A 22,480-nucleotide genomic window follows, 5' to 3' on the forward strand; every position below is an offset into this window, starting at 1 on the left:
CAGGCCAGAAGAGAGGTCTGGAGAGAGAAGCGGGGTCTGATCCATATCCTCCATGACAACTGTTGATCAGCCCTTGCCTCTATCTTTCTCTCCAGGCCTGGCCAGCAGCTGTGCCACTCTTTCTCTCCGGGCCTCTGGGCCTCCAGGGGGCTGCTGATCAGCCCTGCCTCTCTAATCAGGCCCAGAGATAAGCCCAGAGTTGCTGACTGGCATAGAAACCAACCAATCAGAACCAAATCTGGGTGAACTACGAAGGCAGAACCTAAGATGGGGGCTGAGGAGGGGTTTTAAGTGCAAGAGCTGTTTGGTGTTTGGTGTAAGAAAGAGGTTCAATTTCTTAATGACCTGTTTGGCAGTATAGTGCATATGGCTGGCTATCAGTCCAGATATAGGGATTATGTATTTTTGTCTGCCAAGAGTTCCTCCTGATGAAAAAGGCCTCCCCATCCCCATTTAAGCAATTATATCCTATATAATCTATCTATACTAATAAAAGGGTGACATGCTAATTAGACGGGGTCGCTAGGCCATCTTCTGGTCAAAGCCATGATGGTGGGGGCCCAGGCAGAGGCAGTTAGGGGCCATCAGGCCAACAGGGGAGGGCAGTTGGGGACGATCAGGCCAAAAGGGGAGGGCAGTTAGGGGTGAGATCAGGCTGGCAGGGGAGGGCAGTTGGGGGCAATCAGGCAGGCAGGCAGAGTCAGGGATGATCAGGCAGGTAGGCAGGTGAGCGATTAGGAGCCAATGGTCCCAGATTGCAAAAGGGATGTCCCCAATTGGAGAGGGTGCAGGTTGGGCTGAAGGAACAACGCCCCCTTGTGCACAAATTTCATGCACCAGGCCACTAGTGTAAAATAATCTTTAAGAAGGATTTTTATTCATGCAGTTACTTTCAGATCAGTATATAGTAGGTTCCTTAGTGATTGGCAGTATTAGGAGAAAATATATGCTTCTTATTTCAATGACAGTTGTTTTTACATAACATCATTATAGTTCCTATGGCTTTTGAAAGTTTATATTATAGTGAGAAAATTATTTTGAAACTGATGTAATTGTTATACTGGTTTATCAGTACAATGTGGGTGTATGATATTTTGATCTTTGCCAACAAGCAAGACTTTAAATCAAATTTTAAATGAGATGTTAGGAAAGTTTACATTCATGCTCTCAGAGCAGCACATTAACTTACTTAGCAATATTTATTGAGACCCACCATATGCCAGGTACATGCTAGATACTATAGATACAGTGGATACAGTTCCCTCTGCCTTCACAAAGCTGGTCATCTAATGCAGGAGTAAGATAAATAAAGAAAAGGTGATGAGTATGATGATAATGGAGAAAACAGCAGGAAGAGACCACATGCATTCAAGGTGATTCTAACCCATCCTTGGCAGGAATGGGGAAGACTTTGGAGTGAGACATACCTACATGAAGACAAGAGTAAGACTGTACAGGGAAAGAAATTGGGGAGATGAATGCATATCATGTATAAAAACCTGGAGGCAAGACAAACATGAATCTTTTTGAGCAAACAATGTAATTCAGTAGGGCTAGAACATAGAATGAGGAGCAGGGAGTTTCAAGTGATAAAATAGGAGAGGGAACCAATAGGGAACTACTGATAAATTTAAGGATATACATGATATGTTCTGATTTCATATTAAAAGACCATTCTGTAGCCGAAACCGGTTTGGCTCAGTGGTAGAGCGTCGGTCTGTGGACTGAAAGGTCCCAGGTTCAATTCAGGTCAAGGGCATGTACGTTGGTTGTGGGCACATCCCCAGTAGGGGGTGTGCAAGAGGCAGCTGGTCGTTGTTTCTCTCTCATTGACGTTTCTAGCTCTCTATCTCTCCCTTCCTCTCTGTAAAAAATCAATAAAATATATTTAAAAAAAAAAAAAAGACCATTCTGTAATGTGGAGAATAGATTGGTATTATATAATGCTAGAGAGGCCACTTTTAAAGGTGGTTTTCATTATCAAGATGAAAAGTGATAACAGAACTGGATTAGGAGCAGCAAGGATGAAGAAAAATGGGCCAGACTGGAAAAATGTTCAGGAGGTGGAACTAACAAGATTCAGTGTCTGGCTTAGATTGGAGAGTGATAAGAAGTTAAGGCTATCACCAGGTTTTTCTCTGCTTGCTTGCTTTTTAAAATTATTATTATTAATATTAGTTTATCTTTTAAAATATTACTAGTATTTATGTCTCCTCTTTTTCCCCCATTAACCTCCCCTCAGCCTCCCCCACCCCCTGGCACATTCCTCACACACACGCCCCCACCCCCCAGTATCTGTCAATTGTTTGTTTATATGAATACATACAATTCCTTCAATTGATCTCTTAACCCATCCACCCCGCCAACTCTCCCCTGCCTTCCCGTTGTAGTTTGACAGTCTGTTTGATACTTTGTTGTCTCTGTATCTATTTTTATTCACCAGGTTATGATGTTCTTTATATTCCACAAATGAGTGAAATCATGTGATATGTATCTTTCTCTTACTAGCATATTTTGCTTAGCATAATGCTCTCAAGTTCCTTTCTTATATTTATACTAGAGGACAGTGCACAAAATTCATGCATGGGGGATTCCTTAACTCGGCCTGCATCCTCTCCAATCTGGAACCCCTTGGGGGATATCTGACTGTTGGTTTAGGCCCAGAACCTGTGGGATCAGGCCTAAACCGGCAGTCAGACATCCCTCTCACAATCCTGGACTGCTAGCTCCTAACCTCTCCCCTGCCTACCTGATTGCCCCTTAACTGCTACCCTGCTGGCCTGATTGATGCCTAACAGCTCCCCTGCTGGCCTGATTGCCCCCAACTGCCCTCCTCTGCCAGCCCTATTACCCCCAGCTGCCCTCCCCTGCAGGCCTGGTTGCTCCCAACTACCCTGCCCTGTAGACTTGGTCATCCCAACTGCCCTCCCCTACAGGTCTGGTCCCCCCCCCAACTGCCCTCCCCCTGCAGGCCTATTCTCCCCCAACTGCCCTCCTCTGTTGGCCCAATCGCCCCCACCTGCCCTCCTCTGCAGGCCTGGTACCCCCCAACTGCCCTCTGCTGGCCCGTTTGCCCCTAACTGCCCTCTCCTGCCAGCCATCTTGTGGTAGCCATATTGTGATGACATTACATATGATGCCACCTAGGGTTTCATTATATAGCATGTTTCAGGTGTACAACATAATTTGATATGTTATACACACAACAAAGTTCATCATCATTAGATTTATTGATTGAGCTACTGCATGGAGTTTTTAAAACATTAGAAAAAGACATGGTTTTAATCAACAAACATGATAAACTTAGTTTCATTTGAAGTATCTGAAATAGGCAAATCGAAAAGTTGACTCTGTATATTTCTAAATTACAGAAGAATGATCTAGACATTAGATAGGTCCATAGGCGATATTATTTCTGTTTTACAGATATATACTTTTAGTTCTGTGGCTCAGTTCTGTTATGGATTTTACTAGAGGCCTGGTGCACTTAGCCTGGCCTGCACCCTCTTGCAGTCTGGGACCCCTCACTCCTTACTACTTGCCTGCTTGCTGCTCCTTAGCACTGGCACAGAGGTGGGAGAGGCTCCTGCCACCACCACTGCATTCGCCAGCCATGAGCCTGGCTTCTGGCTAAGCAGTGCTCCTCCTGTGGGAGCGGATTGACCACCAGGGGGCAGCTCCTGCATTGAACATCTGCCCTCTGGTGGTCAGTGTGCATCATAGTGACCTGTGGTTCTGGTTATTCTGTTGTACCCATCGCTTAGGCTTTTATTATATAGGTAGGCTTTTATTGACTGACTTACTAACCTTAAAATTTATGGAATTATTTTAATCATGATAACATGCATGATTATTTCCAAACAATCCATATAAACTTTGATATGAAATCATTTTGAGAATTTTCTGATTTCTTAGTTTTTGTTTTTTTGTTTTTTTGTGGTTTTGTGTGTTTTTTTGCGGGGGGGGAGGGGACTTGTGTTTGTTTGTTTTTTTGTTTTATTTTTAATTTTTTTCTTTGTTGTACTAAGATATTTCATATATGTCCTTATCGCCCCATTGCGCCCCCATCCTTGCACTCATGCCCTCACCCCTCTAGTGTCTGTGTCCATTAGTTAGCATACAAGTCCTTTGGTTGATCTCTCCCCTTACCCCACCCTCCCCTGCCTTCCCTCTGAGGTTTGACAATCTGATCAATGCTTCTCTATCTCTGGATCTGTTTTTGTTCATCAGTTTATGTTGTTCATTATATTCCATAAATGAGTGAGAACATGTGATATTTATCTTTCTCTGACTGGCTTATTTCGCTTAGCATAATGTTCTCCAGTTCCATCCATGCTGTTGCAAATGGTAAGAATTCCTTCTTTTTTAGTTTTTGTTGGTTTTTAAAAATCATTTAAAATGCATCCCAGGGTGATACAAGTTTAGAAAAATTAGCACCTGTTCTCTAAGATAATTGGTAGAGGTAGTTGTGAAATAGCTGACAAAACCATATCTGGAAGCTGGGAGATTTCCCTTTTTCTCTGTTTTGACACCATATCTACATCAAAATGGACACCACCCAATCAGGAGGTTGTTGGGACTGTGGCTGCTGTCCTGGAAACCCAAGTCAGCCACAGGAACCAGTAACCTCATGGATTTCAAAACTATAATACTATAGACAGTTGCCACCAGGTGGTGCTAAACTATAACCTGGTCCAAATGGCTTTGAATTGCACAGGGACCCCTAGCCAGCTCGTTATATAAGCTCACCTTTATCATTTTATTAATGTCACAATAATCCAACAATATTTTATGTGGCTGAATCTTTTTGAATCATATTTTCACCATTTTGGCAGGATTCAACTGTGGTTACATTTTAGGTCTCACTAGTCTTTTACAAGGTTAAAATAAATGGTAAATTATTTCTTTTGAAATCTTACAACTTACAAATCATTAAGGAAAGGATCTTAGTATTGCTTGTTTATAAAACATAAGATTTAGAAAACACAGTTTATGCATTTAGATATTTTCATGTCTGGACAAATTACTTGCTTTGGACTTCGGTGTATAATTGTGTCAATTGTCTCTTTTCAAAGTGTACTATTACAATATGAATTAAATGCATGAAATATTTGTCTTGCATATTTATACTTAATCTCCTAACCTCTCCCCCAATAAATATATTTAGAAGAAAGTTAAGTGATGAGATTAGAGCACTATGTTTTGCCTTTGGTTTGCTGTCTATACATTGAGGGGTATTAAGAGAGAACCTTTAATTTTATCTTACATGTGGCAAGAAAAGATAAAATTCATGCCTTCTAATCTTGGTATTTGCCCCTGCAGTTGATCATACTTGTGAAATTAATGGGTTGAGAGGGAAGAGGAAGAAAGTAGAAGAGATAAAAACTTAGGGCGGAGATAAGCCAAGAAAAACTTGGGTATTTGGGTATGGCAAATATACTATACAGTAGTCCTTCCTTATCCGCAGGGAATATGTTTCATGACCTCCAGAATCTATTGAAACCATGAATAGTGCCAAACCCTATATATACAAGTTTTTTTATACATATCTTTTCACTTAAAGGTAGCACTTTACAGCTTTTCTTTGGCATATTCAAATTGCCAGCATCACTACTCTTGTGCTTTGGGGCCATGAGTCAGGAAAATAAGGGTTACTTGAACACAAGCACTGTTATATTATAACAGTGATCTGATAACCAAGAGAGCTAGTAAGTGACTAATGGGCAGGGAGCATAGACAGAGTCAATACACTGGACAAAGGGATGACTTACATCCCTGGCCAGATGGAGAAGGACAGCATGAGATTTCATTTTGCTACTCAGATTGGCATGCAATTAATTTATGAACAGTTTATTTCTGGAATTTTTCATTTAGTATTTTCAGACCATGGTTGACTGTGAGTAATTGAACCATGGATAAGGAAGGACTGCTGTCATTGAGATTATAGTGTGTATGTATGCTTTGACTCAATCTTGAATTAGATTTCTTGTCTTTTTCTGTACTTTATAGTTGATTTAAAATGCCAGTTTGAAGCTGTGGAAAAAATGAGTGAAAGTCACTCTGGTGGTGAGATATAATATATAAATTACTTTTTGCTTAATTGGTATTATATAATGAGAACATACAGACTCTCTTACATATTTGGAGGAAAATAATTATTACTTGAATAATTATATTATAAAAGAGATTTGGAGCAAAAGATTCAACTTAAATTAAACTCCCATATATAATATTATGAAAGAGATTTGGAGCAAAAGATACACTTAAATTCTGGCTCTACCACTTACTAACTGAATGAACATATCGCTTAATATCTCTGAAGTTTAATTTCCTCTTGTATGAAATTAGAGGCCTGGTGTACGGATTAGTGGGGGTGAGGGTGCAGAGTCCCTCAGCCTGGCCTGTGCCCTCTTGCAATCCAGGATCCCAGAGTTAGGCCTGCAGGGATCAGGCCTAAACCAGCAGTTGGACATCCCCTGAGGAATTTAGCAGTGTACCAAGCAACAGGCAGCCAGGGAGGAGCCCAAGCTGGAGCCAGGCACCGAGCTGCTCATGCTCATACAGGCCCGCTGCACCTGCTGCTGTGTAGAGTTATCCCGCCACTGCAGCTGCAGTCTCCAGCCATGACCCCAGCTTCTGGCTGAACGGCACTCCCCCTGTGGGAGTGCACTGACCACCAGGGGGCAGCTCCTGCATTGAGCATCTGTCCTCTGGTGGTCAGTGCGTGTCATAACAACTAGTCAACCAGTCGTTCTGGTTGTTCCAGTCATAACGATCGCTTAGGCTTTTATATATATGCTAATATACTATTTCACAGGGTGACCTATAAGGTCTAAATGAGATGTAAAAAGTACATTTTACATTATAAAGCTATATATAAATGGTAGTTGTTGGGTACTTTTTTGCCTATGTGCAATACTTAAAATTCTTTTATTATTACGTTGATAATTCAACTAAAATGAACTTTAAAAGCCAACTTATAGCATTATGGAACCAGTTATCATTATAAGGTACTATTACAAAATATATATTTATTCTTAAGTATTGGTCTCCATAGCATTTAAATCATTTTTAATGACACAGCATAGACATAGTCTGCATGCCATTTTTAAAATCTAAAATTCTGCATAAAATATTTAACTATCCGTTCCTAATGAATATTGAGAGATAATAAAGTAAGGGGAGATAAATTCAGCTAATTAAGTTTTTCCAGGAAGTAAAACTACCTAAGGTAGTCTCATTGTGGTAAACACAGACAGAACTATTCTCATAGTGATGCTGTAAAAATTGTAATGATGAATTTGTTAGAGGTATTCATTATGTTCTTGATGCTGCACAGAATATGGAAATTCACATTGCTTTACAATTATTTGTAAGGGGGAGAAGCAGTAAGGAAAAGGAGATAGAAAATATGCTTTTAAGTGTAATTGGTGTTGCTTTAGTGATTTTTATTTTCCACCATTTCACTAAAAACCATCTTGATCACAATTTATCATTGTACTCAAAAGAAACTTTAGTGGTACAAGCATGAAATTTGTGGAGAATCTGGGAGTGATATTAAATACCTTTGATTCATAAATCTGTTTATTTACAATAGTTGAGTATACATAATTACAATAGGTGAATTTGAACTCTAGTGTACAGAGGCTCCATTCACCAAGTATATGTCCTCATTAATGCTTAAACAGACTTCTTTCATTCATGTCATATCAGATAACTTTATAATTTTTAATGGAAAACTTAAGAATATTTTACTTTTCTTTTCAGTTAGACTATTCTGAAAGTATAACTCTTTCAATATCTTAACTTGTTAATTAATTGTAAGTGAAACTTTGTTGGCTGTCTTTTATTGTTCACTGTATTTTTTATTTTATAAGTGATTACCACATATGTTTACTCCTTAATTAATAATATTTTATTATTACAAGATTTATAGGGTATTCCATATATGAAGCAAGTTGAGTTCAGGTTATGTAAGAACTTGGAATTAAGTATATTGTATAGTTGATAGAGAGTAGTGGGGGAGGCTGGTAAAGTAGGAAAGGGTCAGATTTTTTTTTTTTTTTTTTTTTGATTTTTCTTACAGAGAGGAAGGGAGAGAGAGAGAGAGCTAGAAACGTCCATGAGAGAGAAACATCGACCAGCTGCCTCTTGCACACCCCCTACCAGGGATGTGCCTGCAACCAAGGTATATGCCCTTGACCGGAAACGAATGTGGGACCTTTCAGTCCGCAGACCGACGCTCTACCGCTGAGCCAAACTGGTTTCGGCGAAAGGGTCAGATTTTAGTATATTTTTATTTTTATTGATTTCAGAGAGGAAGAGAGAGATACAAACATCACTGATGAGAGAGAGAATCATTGATTGACTGCCTCCTGCACACCCCATACTGGGGATCGAGCTTACAACTTGTGCATGTGCCCTGACTGGAAATTTAACTGTGACCTTTTAGTTTATAGGTGGAAGCTCAACCATTGAGCCATGCTGGCTGAGCAAGGATTTGATTTTAAAAGGCCCTGTTGTGCCAAATCCTGTTTGGCTCAGTGGATAGAGCGTTGGCCTGCAGACTGAAGGGTTCCAGGTTCGATTCCGGTCAAGGGCATGTACCTTGGTTGCGGGCATGTTCCCAGGAGGGGTGTGCAGGAGGCAGCTGGTCGATGTTTCTCTCTCATCGATGTTTCTAGCTTTCTATCCTTCTCCTTTCCTCTCTGTAAAAAGTCAATAAAATATATTTAAAAAAAACGGCCCTGTTGTCAGTTGGGGACTTGGGGAGGTGTTATAGCTATTTTTTTAATTATGGTTTTAATGTGGGGTAGATTATGGTTGAAAAGGGAATGAGGAAAGGAGATTGGTTAGAAGACAGTTGGATAGATTAAGTGAAGATGAGAAATGAAAAAGAGAAAAAGCTGAATTTAAAGAAAAGGTAGTAGAATTGGGAAGACCTAGAGATTGACAGGAAGTATAATCAGGAACAACTCCAACTTCTCTGACTAGTCTCTGAGACATGGATGATCAGGCATGGCCATTAACTCAAGGCTACAGAGAAGACTTACAAAGGAAGATAACAATTAATTTCTGATCTTTTACAAATTTGGCAGTTATGACCAAACCCAAAAGTACTTGTCTAAGATTGCATAGTTTATTATTGAAAAATTTTCTCCACTATGCACTAGATAGTACTCCTCTAAGCCCCCAGAGTACCAGCAGCGTTCTGGGTTTTTCCAGGTAGAACTCTTACAAATATCATTTTCTTTTTATACAGTACGAAATCTTGGGAAGCATTGCCCTAATTATTATTCTCTAAATGAATACCTTTATATTTTTTTAAGATTTCATATTTAGATAGCATACTAACAACTACTTTTTTTAGTGCCCAATGAATACCTATTGTGCATCATGTTGTACTCAGTATTTAGCATACATGTAGAAAGGATTAAATGGGACACTTTATGAGGTTGTAGGTATTAGCTTCCCCATTTTATAAATGAGGAAACTAAAAAAGTATGATTTGCCTATGATTATAGACTTTTTACTTGGTTAATCTAGATACATCTCACTCTGCAATGCAATGCAGTCTCCCATTTTACTAGTCAAGGCTATAAAAACTGACAAAAAAATCTCTTATCAAAACTATAATTAATTTTGGTATTAATTATTTAGAATTCCTGAGAAAGGTCTCTTAAGAGAGTTTGCAAACTATCCTTTTCACTTGAGGGCTGAGTGTGGACCATCAGAACTTCATAAAAGTATTTATAATTTTGAAAAATTAGTGAAAAGGCCTTTATTTTTCTATAAAATGGTATTATTTTTTTATAGGACTTAGCTCTCTGACCATGCTCTTCTAAGGCCCAGACTCTCTACTTGTAACTAGAGCCGTCCCCTCTCTCCTGCTCAAGGACACAACTCCAGGGGTTCTCTCCTTTGTCTTCTATTTAGCAGTTTTTCCCTTTCTACCTTATAATTTCAATTATGTACAAACATGTTATTTCTTCCATCGTTAAAAAGCCTTTTTATATTTCCACTTTTACCTCTGATCACTGCCCCATTTCTTTACTTCTCTTTGTGGCCAAATTCCTGCAAAAAAATTTACATATTCACTTTTTACTACCACTCCCCATTTTTAAAATTTTTTTATCAAGGTTTTGCCCCTCTGCCACTCCCATACCTCTCCAATAAAGCTGTTCTTATAAGCACACAGAGACCTTCATGTTGCCAAAAATCTAATGGTAAGGTTCTCAGTTCTCATCTTACTTGACCTATCAGCAATATTTAATATAGTTGATGGCTTCCTACTCCTGAAAACACATATCTCCTTGGCATCTTTTGTAGCCCCTTTATCTTATTTCCACGTGTGTATCTAATAAGGTTCTTAAATTTAATATGTCCAGAAGCAAACGTCTGTCCATTCAGCCCTGCTCTGCCATCTGTCTGACCTAGCTCACTTATAACCCCTGTAGTGCAGTGGTTTGCAAATGGCGGCTCATGAGCCACATGCAGCTCTTTGGCACCTTGAGTGTGGCTCTTCCATAAATACCATGGCCTGGGTGAGTCTATTTTGAAGAAGTGGCATTAGAAGAAGTTTAAGTTTAAAAAATTAAGCTCTCAAAAGAAATTTCAATCATCGTACTGTTGATATTTGGCTCTGTTGACTAATTACTGCTCTAGTGTATATCATCTTAAAAACAAAAGCATCAGATATGGAAAGGAGCAGTTTTATATTTCATTCAGAAAGAAAAATCTTGAATGTAGAAGTGACTAATTCAAATGTTTTTCCTATAAATAATCTCATATAAGCAGCCTATTTCAATTCTTTTTTGTTCCAACTGGAAAAAACTCATTTTTATTAACCAAAAATATTTTACTAGTACATGAAGGCAGAAGGAGAAGAATGGGTTACTTAGTTGTGTCAGCTGAGTTCTTCTGACAACCATTTTTTCCCACTATTATTCTTGGTAAATTTCAAATTTTGAGTTATTTGTGATTATTTATTCAAGCTAAGCCATACTCTTTCTTTGCATTGCCAAACTCTGATTTGTTCCTGTTAGAATTTCAGTGGTTCCTAAAGTTTTTTTTTTTCAGTCTTCTAACACGTTTTTACCATTTTTCCAGTGTAAATTTAGAATTTGCATATTGGCACCTTGAAATTTATTCTCTAGTAGTAAGAAAATGCATTCCATCCTGTACAGGCGTCTGTTTTGTGTGTCATACTGATGTTTTCAGGCTTTGGTTGTGACATACTTCTGGATAAACTTAGATGTATGAAGTCATCTCTGCATAAATATACTAGATTACATATGAAACACATAGATTTTATTGCAATATTAAAATCCTCTTTTAGAGAAATAATTATAACATTCTTGTTTGAATGTTATAATTTGAGTGACGCTATCTCTCAGGTGTTTATCCAAGAAAGTTCTGGTTTATGCCTGTTTCTTTGGCATTATTATTAAGAGTACCCTATTTTACTCTAAAAAAAATGCCTCAAATTGAAAAGTAAATTATGTGGACACCAGTTATACTAGCATATTTGCCTTCCTTTTGCATTTTATTGATACATAAGATTAATAAGTTTTCATTTCCCTTTTCTGTCATCTGTCATCACAGTCCACCTCCCACACACAAATATAGGATGGGTGGGAAAGATAAGTATATGTATAGCAGGTGAAGTTTTTAGAAAACAACATGAAAGAATTATGAAAAACAGTTTTGGAATTAAATGGTATTTTTCTAAAAGCATTTTTAAGGCTGAAATATTTGAATTTTTGTATTTTAAAACATTTGATAATCAATTGACCAACTCCCAACATCTTCATTATTATAATTATATTTAATTATATATATGTGTGTGTGTGTGTATATATATTTGATTACATACAAAGATTACATATATATTGATTATATAATTATTTTGATTACATATAATATATATATTTAGTTTGGACCTTTTAAACTTTAGCTTCTATAGCTCATATATGACACAGTTTCTATCTATTTTAACTTTGTCTTTTGAAAAACATTTAAATCCTTGATATTCTTTAACTGTATTTTGTTTTCTAATTCATTTTATATATAAAAATGGATAATTTTTTAGTTATATAGCAGTTATGCTTTTATCTATGGCCAGAAAACAGTCCACCATTTAACATCTATAATATCTGTGCTATGATATGATCATATCCTATAAAGCTCATAATGACAGAATTTCCCAAGGAGAAAACTTCTGTGAAACAAAGGAACTGTTAGTGTGAAGAAGAGCATGACTCTAGACCAGACAGTTTGGGTTCACATTTGGGTCCCGTAGTTTACTTCTGTGTGGACCAGAGGCAAATACGTACTTAACTGCTCTGTATTTCAGTCTTTTCCTTTGTAAAATGGAGGTAATGACACAACCTACACTTTGTGGGGTTGTTGTGAAGTTTAGATTATAATGTTATAACATATAATATATTATTACAAAGAGTTATATGTAAAGTACCTAGAATAACTCCTGGCGCATGGTAAGAACTGTATGTTTATTATTACTATTATTGTCAGTAGAAGAATAGTTTAGTTTACTTCTCTCAGACATGATTTGAAACATTAAAGTCAATTGATAATATTAAAAGTACCTCTATATCAGAAGTGGAGAACCTTTTTTCTGCCAAGGGCCATTTATTTATAACATCATTTTAGGATATACAAAATTGTCATCTTAAAAGTTAGCCTATTTTCACGGTTGTTGTGGTTCAGTGTTTAAACATCAACATATGACCCAGAAGGTCTCGATTTGATTCCCAGTCATGGCATATCCCCGAGTTGTGGATCGATTCCCAGTGGTGGGGGGGGGGGGGGGGGGGGGGATTCAGGAGGCAGCTGATCCATAAGCCAGATTCTCATCATTGATGTTTCTCTTTTCCCTCCCCCTTCCTCTCTGAAATCAGTAAAAAATATATGTTAAAAAAAATTATCCTGCTATATTTGGCCAAACACTTAATTAACTCACCCCTAATGCCTTGGCAAGGTGAGACCAAATGATTTCATGGTCCTTATACAGCCTGAGGGCAGGACATTCCCCACCTCCGCTCTATATTGTTAAAAGAATTATGTTACTTCTTATTGGTATATGCAGGTTGTGGGCAGGGCTATGGAAGGTGCAGTGCCTGATTAGTAGGAGAAATTCTGGGTTTACACAGAAATCTTACCCAAAAGCATTTAAGAGGGACTTAGTGGTAGATGCTTCAGCTTTTAGCACTTTAATTCATTTCAATTTTCTTTTTTTGAATTGTCTTTACTTGTCCTTCTTTTTCCAACTTACATGAGTTCCCTTAATTCATTCACCTCTCTTCCTCCAATAAAAAATAATCATCTCCTCCTCTTTTTTGGCCATAGGATGTTATTTATACCTTCATATGGCACCAATACAATTGTGGCATAGCGAGAGCTCTAAGACCCTCTGTATCTTTTCTTGTAAGCCCTACTGTTAGTTTAGTCTAGGTTTTATTTTGTTCTCTGTGACTTACTTTTATTTTTAATGCCCATTATTACAGGAGAGATAATATAGGTAGGGACTGAAGCTCTTGTACCTACCAACTAAGCATTCATGAGTAATCAGTACTATAAATGTGATCTACTTGGAATTTTGCTACTGAAATAACTTATAGAATAATGAGACTATTTGAAAAATGAAAATTACAATCAATTTATGATGATTTACTGACTAAAATGTATAGATCATCTAGGAATGAAAAATATATAAATATCTAATATACTTTGAGAATTTTATTCTGTCTATAAAAGTACATTTTCATGTTTCAGTTAGATAACAATATGTTTTGAAGGTCATTGCGACCAGTATGTTATCAGCAATGGCATGCCATTTTCTGATAACTACTTTAAATGTACTTATTTTCTTTTAATGAGAGTTATCTTTACTCTAATTCCTTTTAAATTATCTCATTTCTAGCTCATAAACTGTTTCTTTGATGAGTCTCTATTGCTTGATATGTTTTAAATCTTAAATTCATTGCATGTTTTGCACCATGCATAAGATGACATTAAGTCCTGGCACAGCACATATGAACACTACGAATTTCTAACTGTTATTAGATAGATTTATTAAAATTGTGTGGGTTTTCATGACTCCCTACTGCCATTCTCTACGAATAATAAAAGCCAACTTTTAATATCCAGCCAGTTCTTTATGGGAGATAGGGTGATATGATGTAAAAATAAAAAAAAATACTCGCTTTATGACAAGAAATAGCCAGGCTCAAATTATGGCTTTAACACTTAGACCATGTGATAGAGCTAGGTGCTTCAACTCTCTAAATTTCAGGTTACTCAGCTATAAAATAGATTATAAAACACAATATAAGGGATTTTTAAGGATTAAGTGAACAAAATTACACTCTATTTTTATTTCAGGATTTTTGAAAAAATTGGCTCTGAAAGAAGCTTATTGTTGGTATTTTTATTTTTGATCCAAAATTCTACTATAATAATAATTAAAAAAAAAACAAGATTGGATGTTTAAAGGCTTATGTGTGGCTATATAATCTCCTAATTACTCACTGTTGTAACCTTCTACTTTTAGACATTTTTTTTTAATATATTTTATTGATTTTTACAGAGAGGAAGGGAGAGAGATAGAGAGTTAGAAACATCGATGAGAGAGAGTCATCGATCAGCTGCCTCTTGTACACCCCCTACTGGGGATATGCCCGCAACCAAGATACATGCCCTTGACCGGAATCGAACCCGGGACCTTTCAGTCCCCAAGCCGACGCTCTATCCATTGAGCCAAACCGGCCTCGGCTACTTTTAGACATTTCCCTTAATTTTCACTAAATGTGTCTTTCTATCAACTTCAATTTCAATTACAGTACTATCATCAGTACTGCCAGTGGATGTTTTATCTAATATTCTGGCCCAGCAGTATTCAACTTTTTCCAACTCATGGTACACATAGATTAATTACTAAAATTCTGTGGCACCAAAATATATATATATATATATATTTTGCTAATCTAACAAAAAAATAGATATAATTTTGATTCGTTGACACCAGACAGCTATTGTTGTGTTGGCTGTAACCTTTTTTTTTCTTTTTTAAATATGTTTTTATTTACTTCAGAGAAGAAGGGAAAGGGAGAGAGAAATAGAAGCATCAATGATGAGAGAGAATAATTGATCAGTTGCCTCTTGCATGCCCCCACACAACCTGGGCATGTGCCTTAACCAGCAATCGGACCATGACCTCCTGGTTCATAGGCCGATCCTCAATCAGTGAGTCACATCAGCCGGGTGGCTGTTGTCATTTTTTATTTGACATCTAAGGGAAAAGAGGTCAGTGCCTCTGACTATAATATATAGTTAGATACTACGTGTCTAAAAATTTTTGTAGCAAACTTGTTGAAAATTGATGCTCTGACCTCAGACATCCTTAAGCCCTACATGAATATTGACCTTCATCTCAGCTCCACTTTATTTAATCTGTTTGTCACCTCATCAGTATTTCATGTCCTTTGTCCCTTTAGCTTTTGCCTAATCTATCAGCCCTTCTTTGTGCCATGAGATCCCAAGGTCTATAGTCACTTCAGTTGTTCTCTTGCTCATATCCCAAAATTTCCGTTTTAATTCTGTGACTCCTATATTATGTCTTTTACTTAAAATATTTTATAGAACATTTATTAGCATCTCAAAACCTCAGTTGTCTCATGTAAGTAATTATACCTGCCTCATCACATTATGATATTAAACAACTTATTGTCTAGTCTACCTTCAACCCATGTGGAGAAAAGTTGTGAAAAAAAGATAACATGAAATTTAGAGATAGGCCATGTTTGCATCTACACTGCTGCTGCCAGACCAGGAAATTTACCAGACCAGGAAAATTTAGATAATATACAGTTTGATTTGCCATCCTTTACAGCTCCTTAAGATTGTCAGATTGTCCAACTCCACAGAAGCTCATTTATGAATCTTTAAAATATGATACTTATGTATTTAGAATAACTGAATGTATGTTTAAATTTTAGAAATCTCCGAGAAGCAAGGGATAATGCTTTGGCTGAAAAGGACCGAGCAATGATGGCTGAAAAAGATGCTTTAGAAAAATATAATGAGCTCTTAGACAGGTAAGCATCCTGAAAATAGAAATATTAAAACTCTTCGATTTTTGTTCTTGTTATTTTTCTCTTAGAAAGTACATTTTTAATGAACTATGATTTTCATTTCAATTGAAATATAATATACATGTAAACATTATTTTTGTAATGTGTAACTTTTTCATACATTGAAACAAGACACAGAATAATTCAGTCACTCTAGAGAGTTTCCTAATACTTTTTGTCATCTCAATCACTATTCCTCAAGAGACTAACACTGATTTCTATCTTCCTGGACTAAATGGAATCCTACAGTATGTACTCTTTAATGTCTAGCCTTTCATTCAGCCTTTTATGTTTTATCCATTTGTTTGTTATCAGTTCATTCCTTACTCTTGGTGAATATACCTCAGTTTGTGTATTCACTCACCCACTGATGGACATTTAGGTTGTTTCAAGTTTGGAGCTATCATGAATAAAGCTTCTATGAACATTTTTTTATATACTTCTTTTTGTGGGCATATGTTTTTGTTTCTCTTGGATAAATACCTAGGAGTGGATTTGCTAATGATAGAGTAGATGAATGTTTTACTTTAAGAGAAGCTGCCAAGGTTAACTCCCAAGTAGCTGTACCATTGTATACCTACCAATTCATTTTCTATTTTTTATTGTTTCTTTATTTTATTTTAAAAATATTTTTATTCATTTCAGAGAGGAAGGGAGAGGGAGAGATAGAAACATCAGTGATGAGAGAGAATCATTGATCATCTGCCTCCTATTGTGGATTGAGCCCATACCCCAGGCACATGCCCTGACCAGAATCAAACTGTGACCTCCTGATTCATAGGTAGATGCCTAACCACTGAGCAACACTGGCTGTGCTTTTTTTTTTTCTTTTTAATCTTTATATTATGATTCATGTATAGGAGGGAGGAGAAGAGAGAATCTTTCATTTATCACTAGTGAAGGATATTTAATAGCCTAGCTAAAAGGAAAATAACTGATGAATGTTCAGTAATCACTGAACACAGAATTGTCAGTGATTTGACTATATGTAAATAGTGCTTAACCTTTTCATAAAACTTTTTATTTGGAAATAACTTCAGGCAAAAAGTTGCTAAGATAGTACAGGGTGGGAATGGTCAGGGGTTGGGGGCCAATCAGGGATAAAGGAAACATATGTACTATTTAAACAATAAAAAAAAAGATAGTACGAAAAGTTTCTGTTAACCTTCACATATCGATAAACTGAAAATAAGCTGAATGGATCTTTTAATTATTAAATGTACACTTGTTTTATTTGTGGTTTAGCAATACATCAAGCTAAATTGGGGCAAGTCTTTATAATTAACCTACTTTAAATTCTTTAAATGTCAAAATCTTTTACAATGGCTCAAATTGTTATACTTGTGAATACACACCGGGTTTATCAACTTGACCCATAGAGGAATTTTAATAAACATAAGGTTGAACAAATATTTCCTATAATGTGAAAGTTTGTCTAATTCCAAAAATCTTAATATGAAACAAATTTATAAATCAATTGTTTTTGTTATAGTGCTATTTAAACCTATCTTTAAACTATCTTTTATTATGTATAATCCTTCTATTTATAAATCAGTATGATTTCCACTAAAGATTTACTTGGCTTTTTGTTGATGTTTTTTGAATGTGATAAATTTAGTAATGGCTCTAGAATAATATTTATGAACAAAATGAAAGAAAGCATAAGATTCTAGCTAATAAACCAAGCAGGATTTCATAACTTGCTAGTTTGGTATGCTTTTAAAAATTTGGAGAGAAGAGATTAGTAAATCAGTCCTCAGAATGAACTACTTTATATTTATACCAAACTCTGTATCTTCTAAACTCTTGATATCTAAAATTCTTCTTGCCCTACTTATTCAAAGACAGATATTTGTCCTAAAGCCCATGGGATATTTTATTATCTAAAAGTATCTTCTGAATTACAATAATTCAATTATTTAATGTTTATAAAGCAAATAAAACAGTGTCTTGCACCTAAGTAGTACTATAGAAATATTTTTTAAATATTTTTCATTGATTTCAGAGGGAGAGAGAGATAAAAACATCAATGATGAGAGAGAATCATTGATCGGCTGCCTTCCGCATTTCCTACACTGAGTATCCAGCCCACAACTTGGACATGTGCCCTAACCAGGAATCAAAATGTGACCTCCTGGTTCATAGGTCAACTCTCAAGCATTGAGCCATACTGGCCAGGCTAGAAATCTTTGCTAATATTATAGAAATATCAACTATTTTTGTTATTAAGTTTTACTAACTGAATTTTTGCTATTCAAAAGTTGATATATTTCCAAATTATTTTTTACTAGAATCTTATATAATAAAAGTCTAATATGCTAATGACAAAACAGCAAAATGACCGGTCGGAATGACGCACACTGACCACCAGGGGGCAGACGCTCAATGCAGGAGCTGCCCCCTGGTAGTCAGTATGCTCCTCCAGGGGGAGCACCGCTCAGCCAGAAGCTAGGCTCACTGCTGGCTAGCTCAGCAGCAGTGGCAGGAGCCTCTCCTACCTCTGCAGCAATACTAAGGATGTCCAGCTGCAGGCTTTGGCCTGCTCCCATTGGAAAGAGGCATCAACCGTCAGTCAAACATCTCCTGAGGGCTCCCAGATTGAGAGAAGACACAGGCCAGGATCCCTTTGTTCCTACAGGCTTTCCCAACCATACCCTCCTAAAAATCATTTCACGCCACAAAATGGCTAACAAAGAATTAAAAGGTGCAAAGCTTCCAAAAGTGACAGATGCTCAGCTTGAGGGTGCTGACTGGGTCAGATGAGCCAAATTTTGGAGGAGGCCACTGTTTTCTCTGTTACAACAGCAGGTCAATACTACAGCCTTCAGGATCTGAGGCTTATGTCAAGGACACCCTGAGCATGTGATTGGCTGGAGCTGCTGGTTGAAAAACAGACTGCTTGCTCCTTTATGCATCCTTCAGTTGCTTCACTGCCAAATCCTGCTATTACTCTGCTAGTGCCTAAGAGAACCAATGTGTGGTGATGTTTAAGCAGAAAGGCTTCTCTAAAATGAGGCAGCAGAACCAGCCAGGCTCCTTATATGTAGGACTTGCCAGGAGGCAGTATCAGCTCTTTGTCCAGAGATTAGCAATAAAGGAGCAGCTCTTTCTCAAATTTGCATGGGTCCAGGTACTCTCAGGTTGATTCATACTTAGATGCCAGAGCCACAATTGAGAAAAGGGATCTTCTGTGCATTCAACCTGCTAATGTTGTACCTGTGAGCTGGGAGTGATTAGTGGGCAGGTACACTTTGTCAATCCATTCTCTGTCGTGGAGCAGCCAACACAGCTTGTGCTGGTGATGCCAGAAATGCTGTGGAGGAAGCCAAAAGCACTCACAGCTGAGGCCACCTCTGGATGGGAGTGTACAGAGCGCCAAAATGGAAGCCAGAGATCCCAAAATCCTTATCAGTGTCCCAGAGCACATGTGTCCTATTGGGGTCAGACCAACTTTTCATGCTCAGAACACTGGAGAATGTGATGGATTCATCAAACTCAGACAGCATGTAAATCTCATCTATAATCACATATAGGTTGTACCTCTTGGCAAATTCCAGGTATTCCTTCGGTGAGTCCCTGGAGTAGATGTCTCCTTTGATGAGCACCAGGCCTATGACCTTTCTCCCCTGAAGCCTTGCCTCAAGCATGGCTTTCTCCAACTTGTCCAGTCAGTTGGAACAGAAGGATGTCCACATCAGTGATCTCACTGGCTAGGTGGATAGGTGAAACCAGCATGGAAGGGGTGGGGGTTGGAAAGGCCTCACCTGTATCACACAGAACCAAGGTCAGTGCAGAGAAGATAGAGCAGCAGTCACTTCGAACAATCACATTTTCTGCATCAAGTGGGGCAGGTATTTTGCTGTAGTAGGTGAGGAACTGGGCCACTACTTCCTATAGGGATGCTTGTCCTCTCTGGTTAAAATATTGCAAAAGAGAATCATCCATGTAGTTCACAGCACTTCAATTCAACCTTTTAGTCATGAGGTCAGTGCAGAGCTTGGTATCTCACTGATACCAAGATTAGTGAAGTCCGAGATGCTCTTGTCCTTGTGGTATTTGTCTCCTTGGTACTCCTGGAAGCTGGAGTGGTATAAAGCAGAGATGTCAATTCCATGATTGACATGTCATGATTGATGAATGCAGCTTCCGAATCACTCAGTTGATTGCTTAGTGGTCAGGCTGCCTCCATTGGGCCTGCTGTGCACTCCAACATCACCCCTAGAGTCTAGTGGAGCTCCAGATTTCATGGCCCCACACTGTAAGAGGTTGACCATCTGGCACATTAAGTGGACGAGGATGGCTTCCTGCTCCCTGATGGTCTGCCTGCCGCTGCTTCTCCTGCTCCAGGTCCTGCTGCAGGCACCTGGTCTCCAGCTGTAGTCCCCTGTGGTCTGCTGCAAGCACAGGGTCAGCTCCATCAGCTGTGTGTGGGCGCTCTGGTTTCTGAAGCCCTAGCCCTTCATCTGGCCACAGGGCCTGTGGAAGGTGTCTGACTGGGGACTCAAGAGTCTGGGTCTTTGTTTTGACCTCACCAGGCTGGTCTGAAAGCAGGGGGAGAAAATGAGAATGTTATGAAAAATGACCTCTTAGACCAGTGGTCGGCAAACTCATTAGTCAACAGAGCCAAATATCAACAGTACAAAGATTGGAATTTCTTTTGAGAGCCAGCTTTTTTAAACTTAAACTTCTTCTAATGCCACTTTTTCAAAATAGACTCACCCAGGCCATGGTATTTTGTGGAAGAGCCACACTTAAGGGGCCAAAGAGCCTCATGTGGCTTGAGATCCGCACTTTGCCAACCACGACTTTAGACTAACATATAGATCAAATTGGGCTGTAAAGCTTCTCTATGCCTACAGCTTTTTCCCTGGTGATAAAAGGGAAGGACTGCCACAACCAGGCCTGTATCCCCTGTGCTTCTGTCTGGATTAGGTTTGGCCTTTTTTTTTTTTTTTTTTTTTTTTTTTACATCCTTACCTGAGGAATGAGGATATTTTTGTCCATTATTATTATTTATTTATTTATTTATTTAATTTTTTTTTAGAGAAAGAGGAAGGGAAGGGGGTGGGAGAGAGAGAGAAATATCGATGTGAGAGAGACGCATCAATTTGTTGCTTCCCACTCGAGCCCTTAAACCTGTGCCAAGGATTGAAACTGAAACTAAGATATGAGCCTTTGGCCTGGAATCGAACCCGTGACCCTTCGGAACGAGGGCCAACACTTCCACAACCACTGAGAGGTTTGTGTGTATTAGCTTATGTATATATAAACACTTATTGCTTGTGGAGCGAAAAATTGGGTGGCTGGGGACAGATGTTGGATATAGATTTTTTTTTTATAATATGTTCTTTTGTCTTATTTAAATATTGAAACTTGTGACACTTCCAGCTTTTCTTTCAGCATTGTTTTCAGTTTTAGATATAATAAAATATTATATGTACAAGACTTAACAAGAGGGGAATATATGGGCACAATTCAAGGTCAATTAAATGGATTAGTAACTTTTTAAGGGTTTGACCCAGGTGATTTTAGACAATCATTAATAACGAAAAGGTAGATTTATAATGACCATCAGTAATACTCTGTAGAGTTATATTACTACTTTTAGTGCATTTAGAAAGCTATATTTCTACATTTTTGTCAGTGATTTGAGTAAAAATGATAACACCTTATATTACAAATTTGATATAAGACAGAGAAGAATAAAGAAATTGATTTATGGAATGAGGATCCAAATAGATCTTTTCAGGCAGAATTTATGAGCTGAATGAAATTTAATGAATAAGTATAAGATCATACACTTGGTTCCATAAAACCTGCATTATTAATATAATGGAGTTGAAATCCTATATAATAAAAGGCTAATATGCAAAGTGTCCCCTTGACCAGGGGTTCAACCAGAGGGCGGGGTCAGCTAGCCAACTGCCCGTGGCCCCTCTCCCCAGCTGGCCAGCCCAATCATAGGCCCTATCCGGACTGGCCACCGGACCCCACCCCTACATGGATTCGTGCACCGGGTCTCTAATGTGAAAATAAATGCTTAGAATTTAAATGTGAAAAGAACTTGGAAGATTTCAATATAAAGTTCTTATCCTATAGTAATAGAAGTTATGTCTAGAATGTGGTTAGTAATTCCCTTGTCTATAAAATTATGCTGGGATCTGGGCACCCAAGCTTTAAATCCAAGGTCTTAAAAGGAAAATGGCCTAAACTGTGGAAAGATTCCAAAATACCCTAACAGTGCTAGATTGTAACTGTCAACAAATATTTGGAAAACTGTTGTTGTTCTATATGAATGAACTGTTTTTCTCATTTGGTAAGACTTGAAG

General features: G+C 37.8%; 1 protein-coding gene and 1 pseudogene across 2 annotated transcripts in view; one reads left to right on the plus strand and one right to left on the minus strand.

Moving 5' to 3' along the window:
* PIBF1 (progesterone immunomodulatory binding factor 1) overlaps positions 1 to 22,480 on the plus strand; it is a 190,450-nt gene that overhangs the window by 36,280 nt on the left and 131,690 nt on the right. For both annotated transcript variants that reach the window (XM_036457160.2, XM_036457161.2), the window contains exon 10: positions 16,017 to 16,115. In XM_036457160.2, the coding sequence (XP_036313053.1) occupies positions 16,017 to 16,115 (99 nt within the window). The remainder of the gene's footprint in view (positions 1 to 16,016; positions 16,116 to 22,480) is intronic.
* Positions 19,113 to 20,700, minus strand: LOC118728510 (annotated as a pseudogene).

The sequence above is a fragment of the Pipistrellus kuhlii genome, unplaced genomic scaffold (assembly GCF_014108245.1).
Source record: "Pipistrellus kuhlii isolate mPipKuh1 unplaced genomic scaffold, mPipKuh1.p scaffold_m20_p_3, whole genome shotgun sequence".
NCBI lineage: Eukaryota > Metazoa > Chordata > Mammalia > Chiroptera > Vespertilionidae > Pipistrellus > Pipistrellus kuhlii.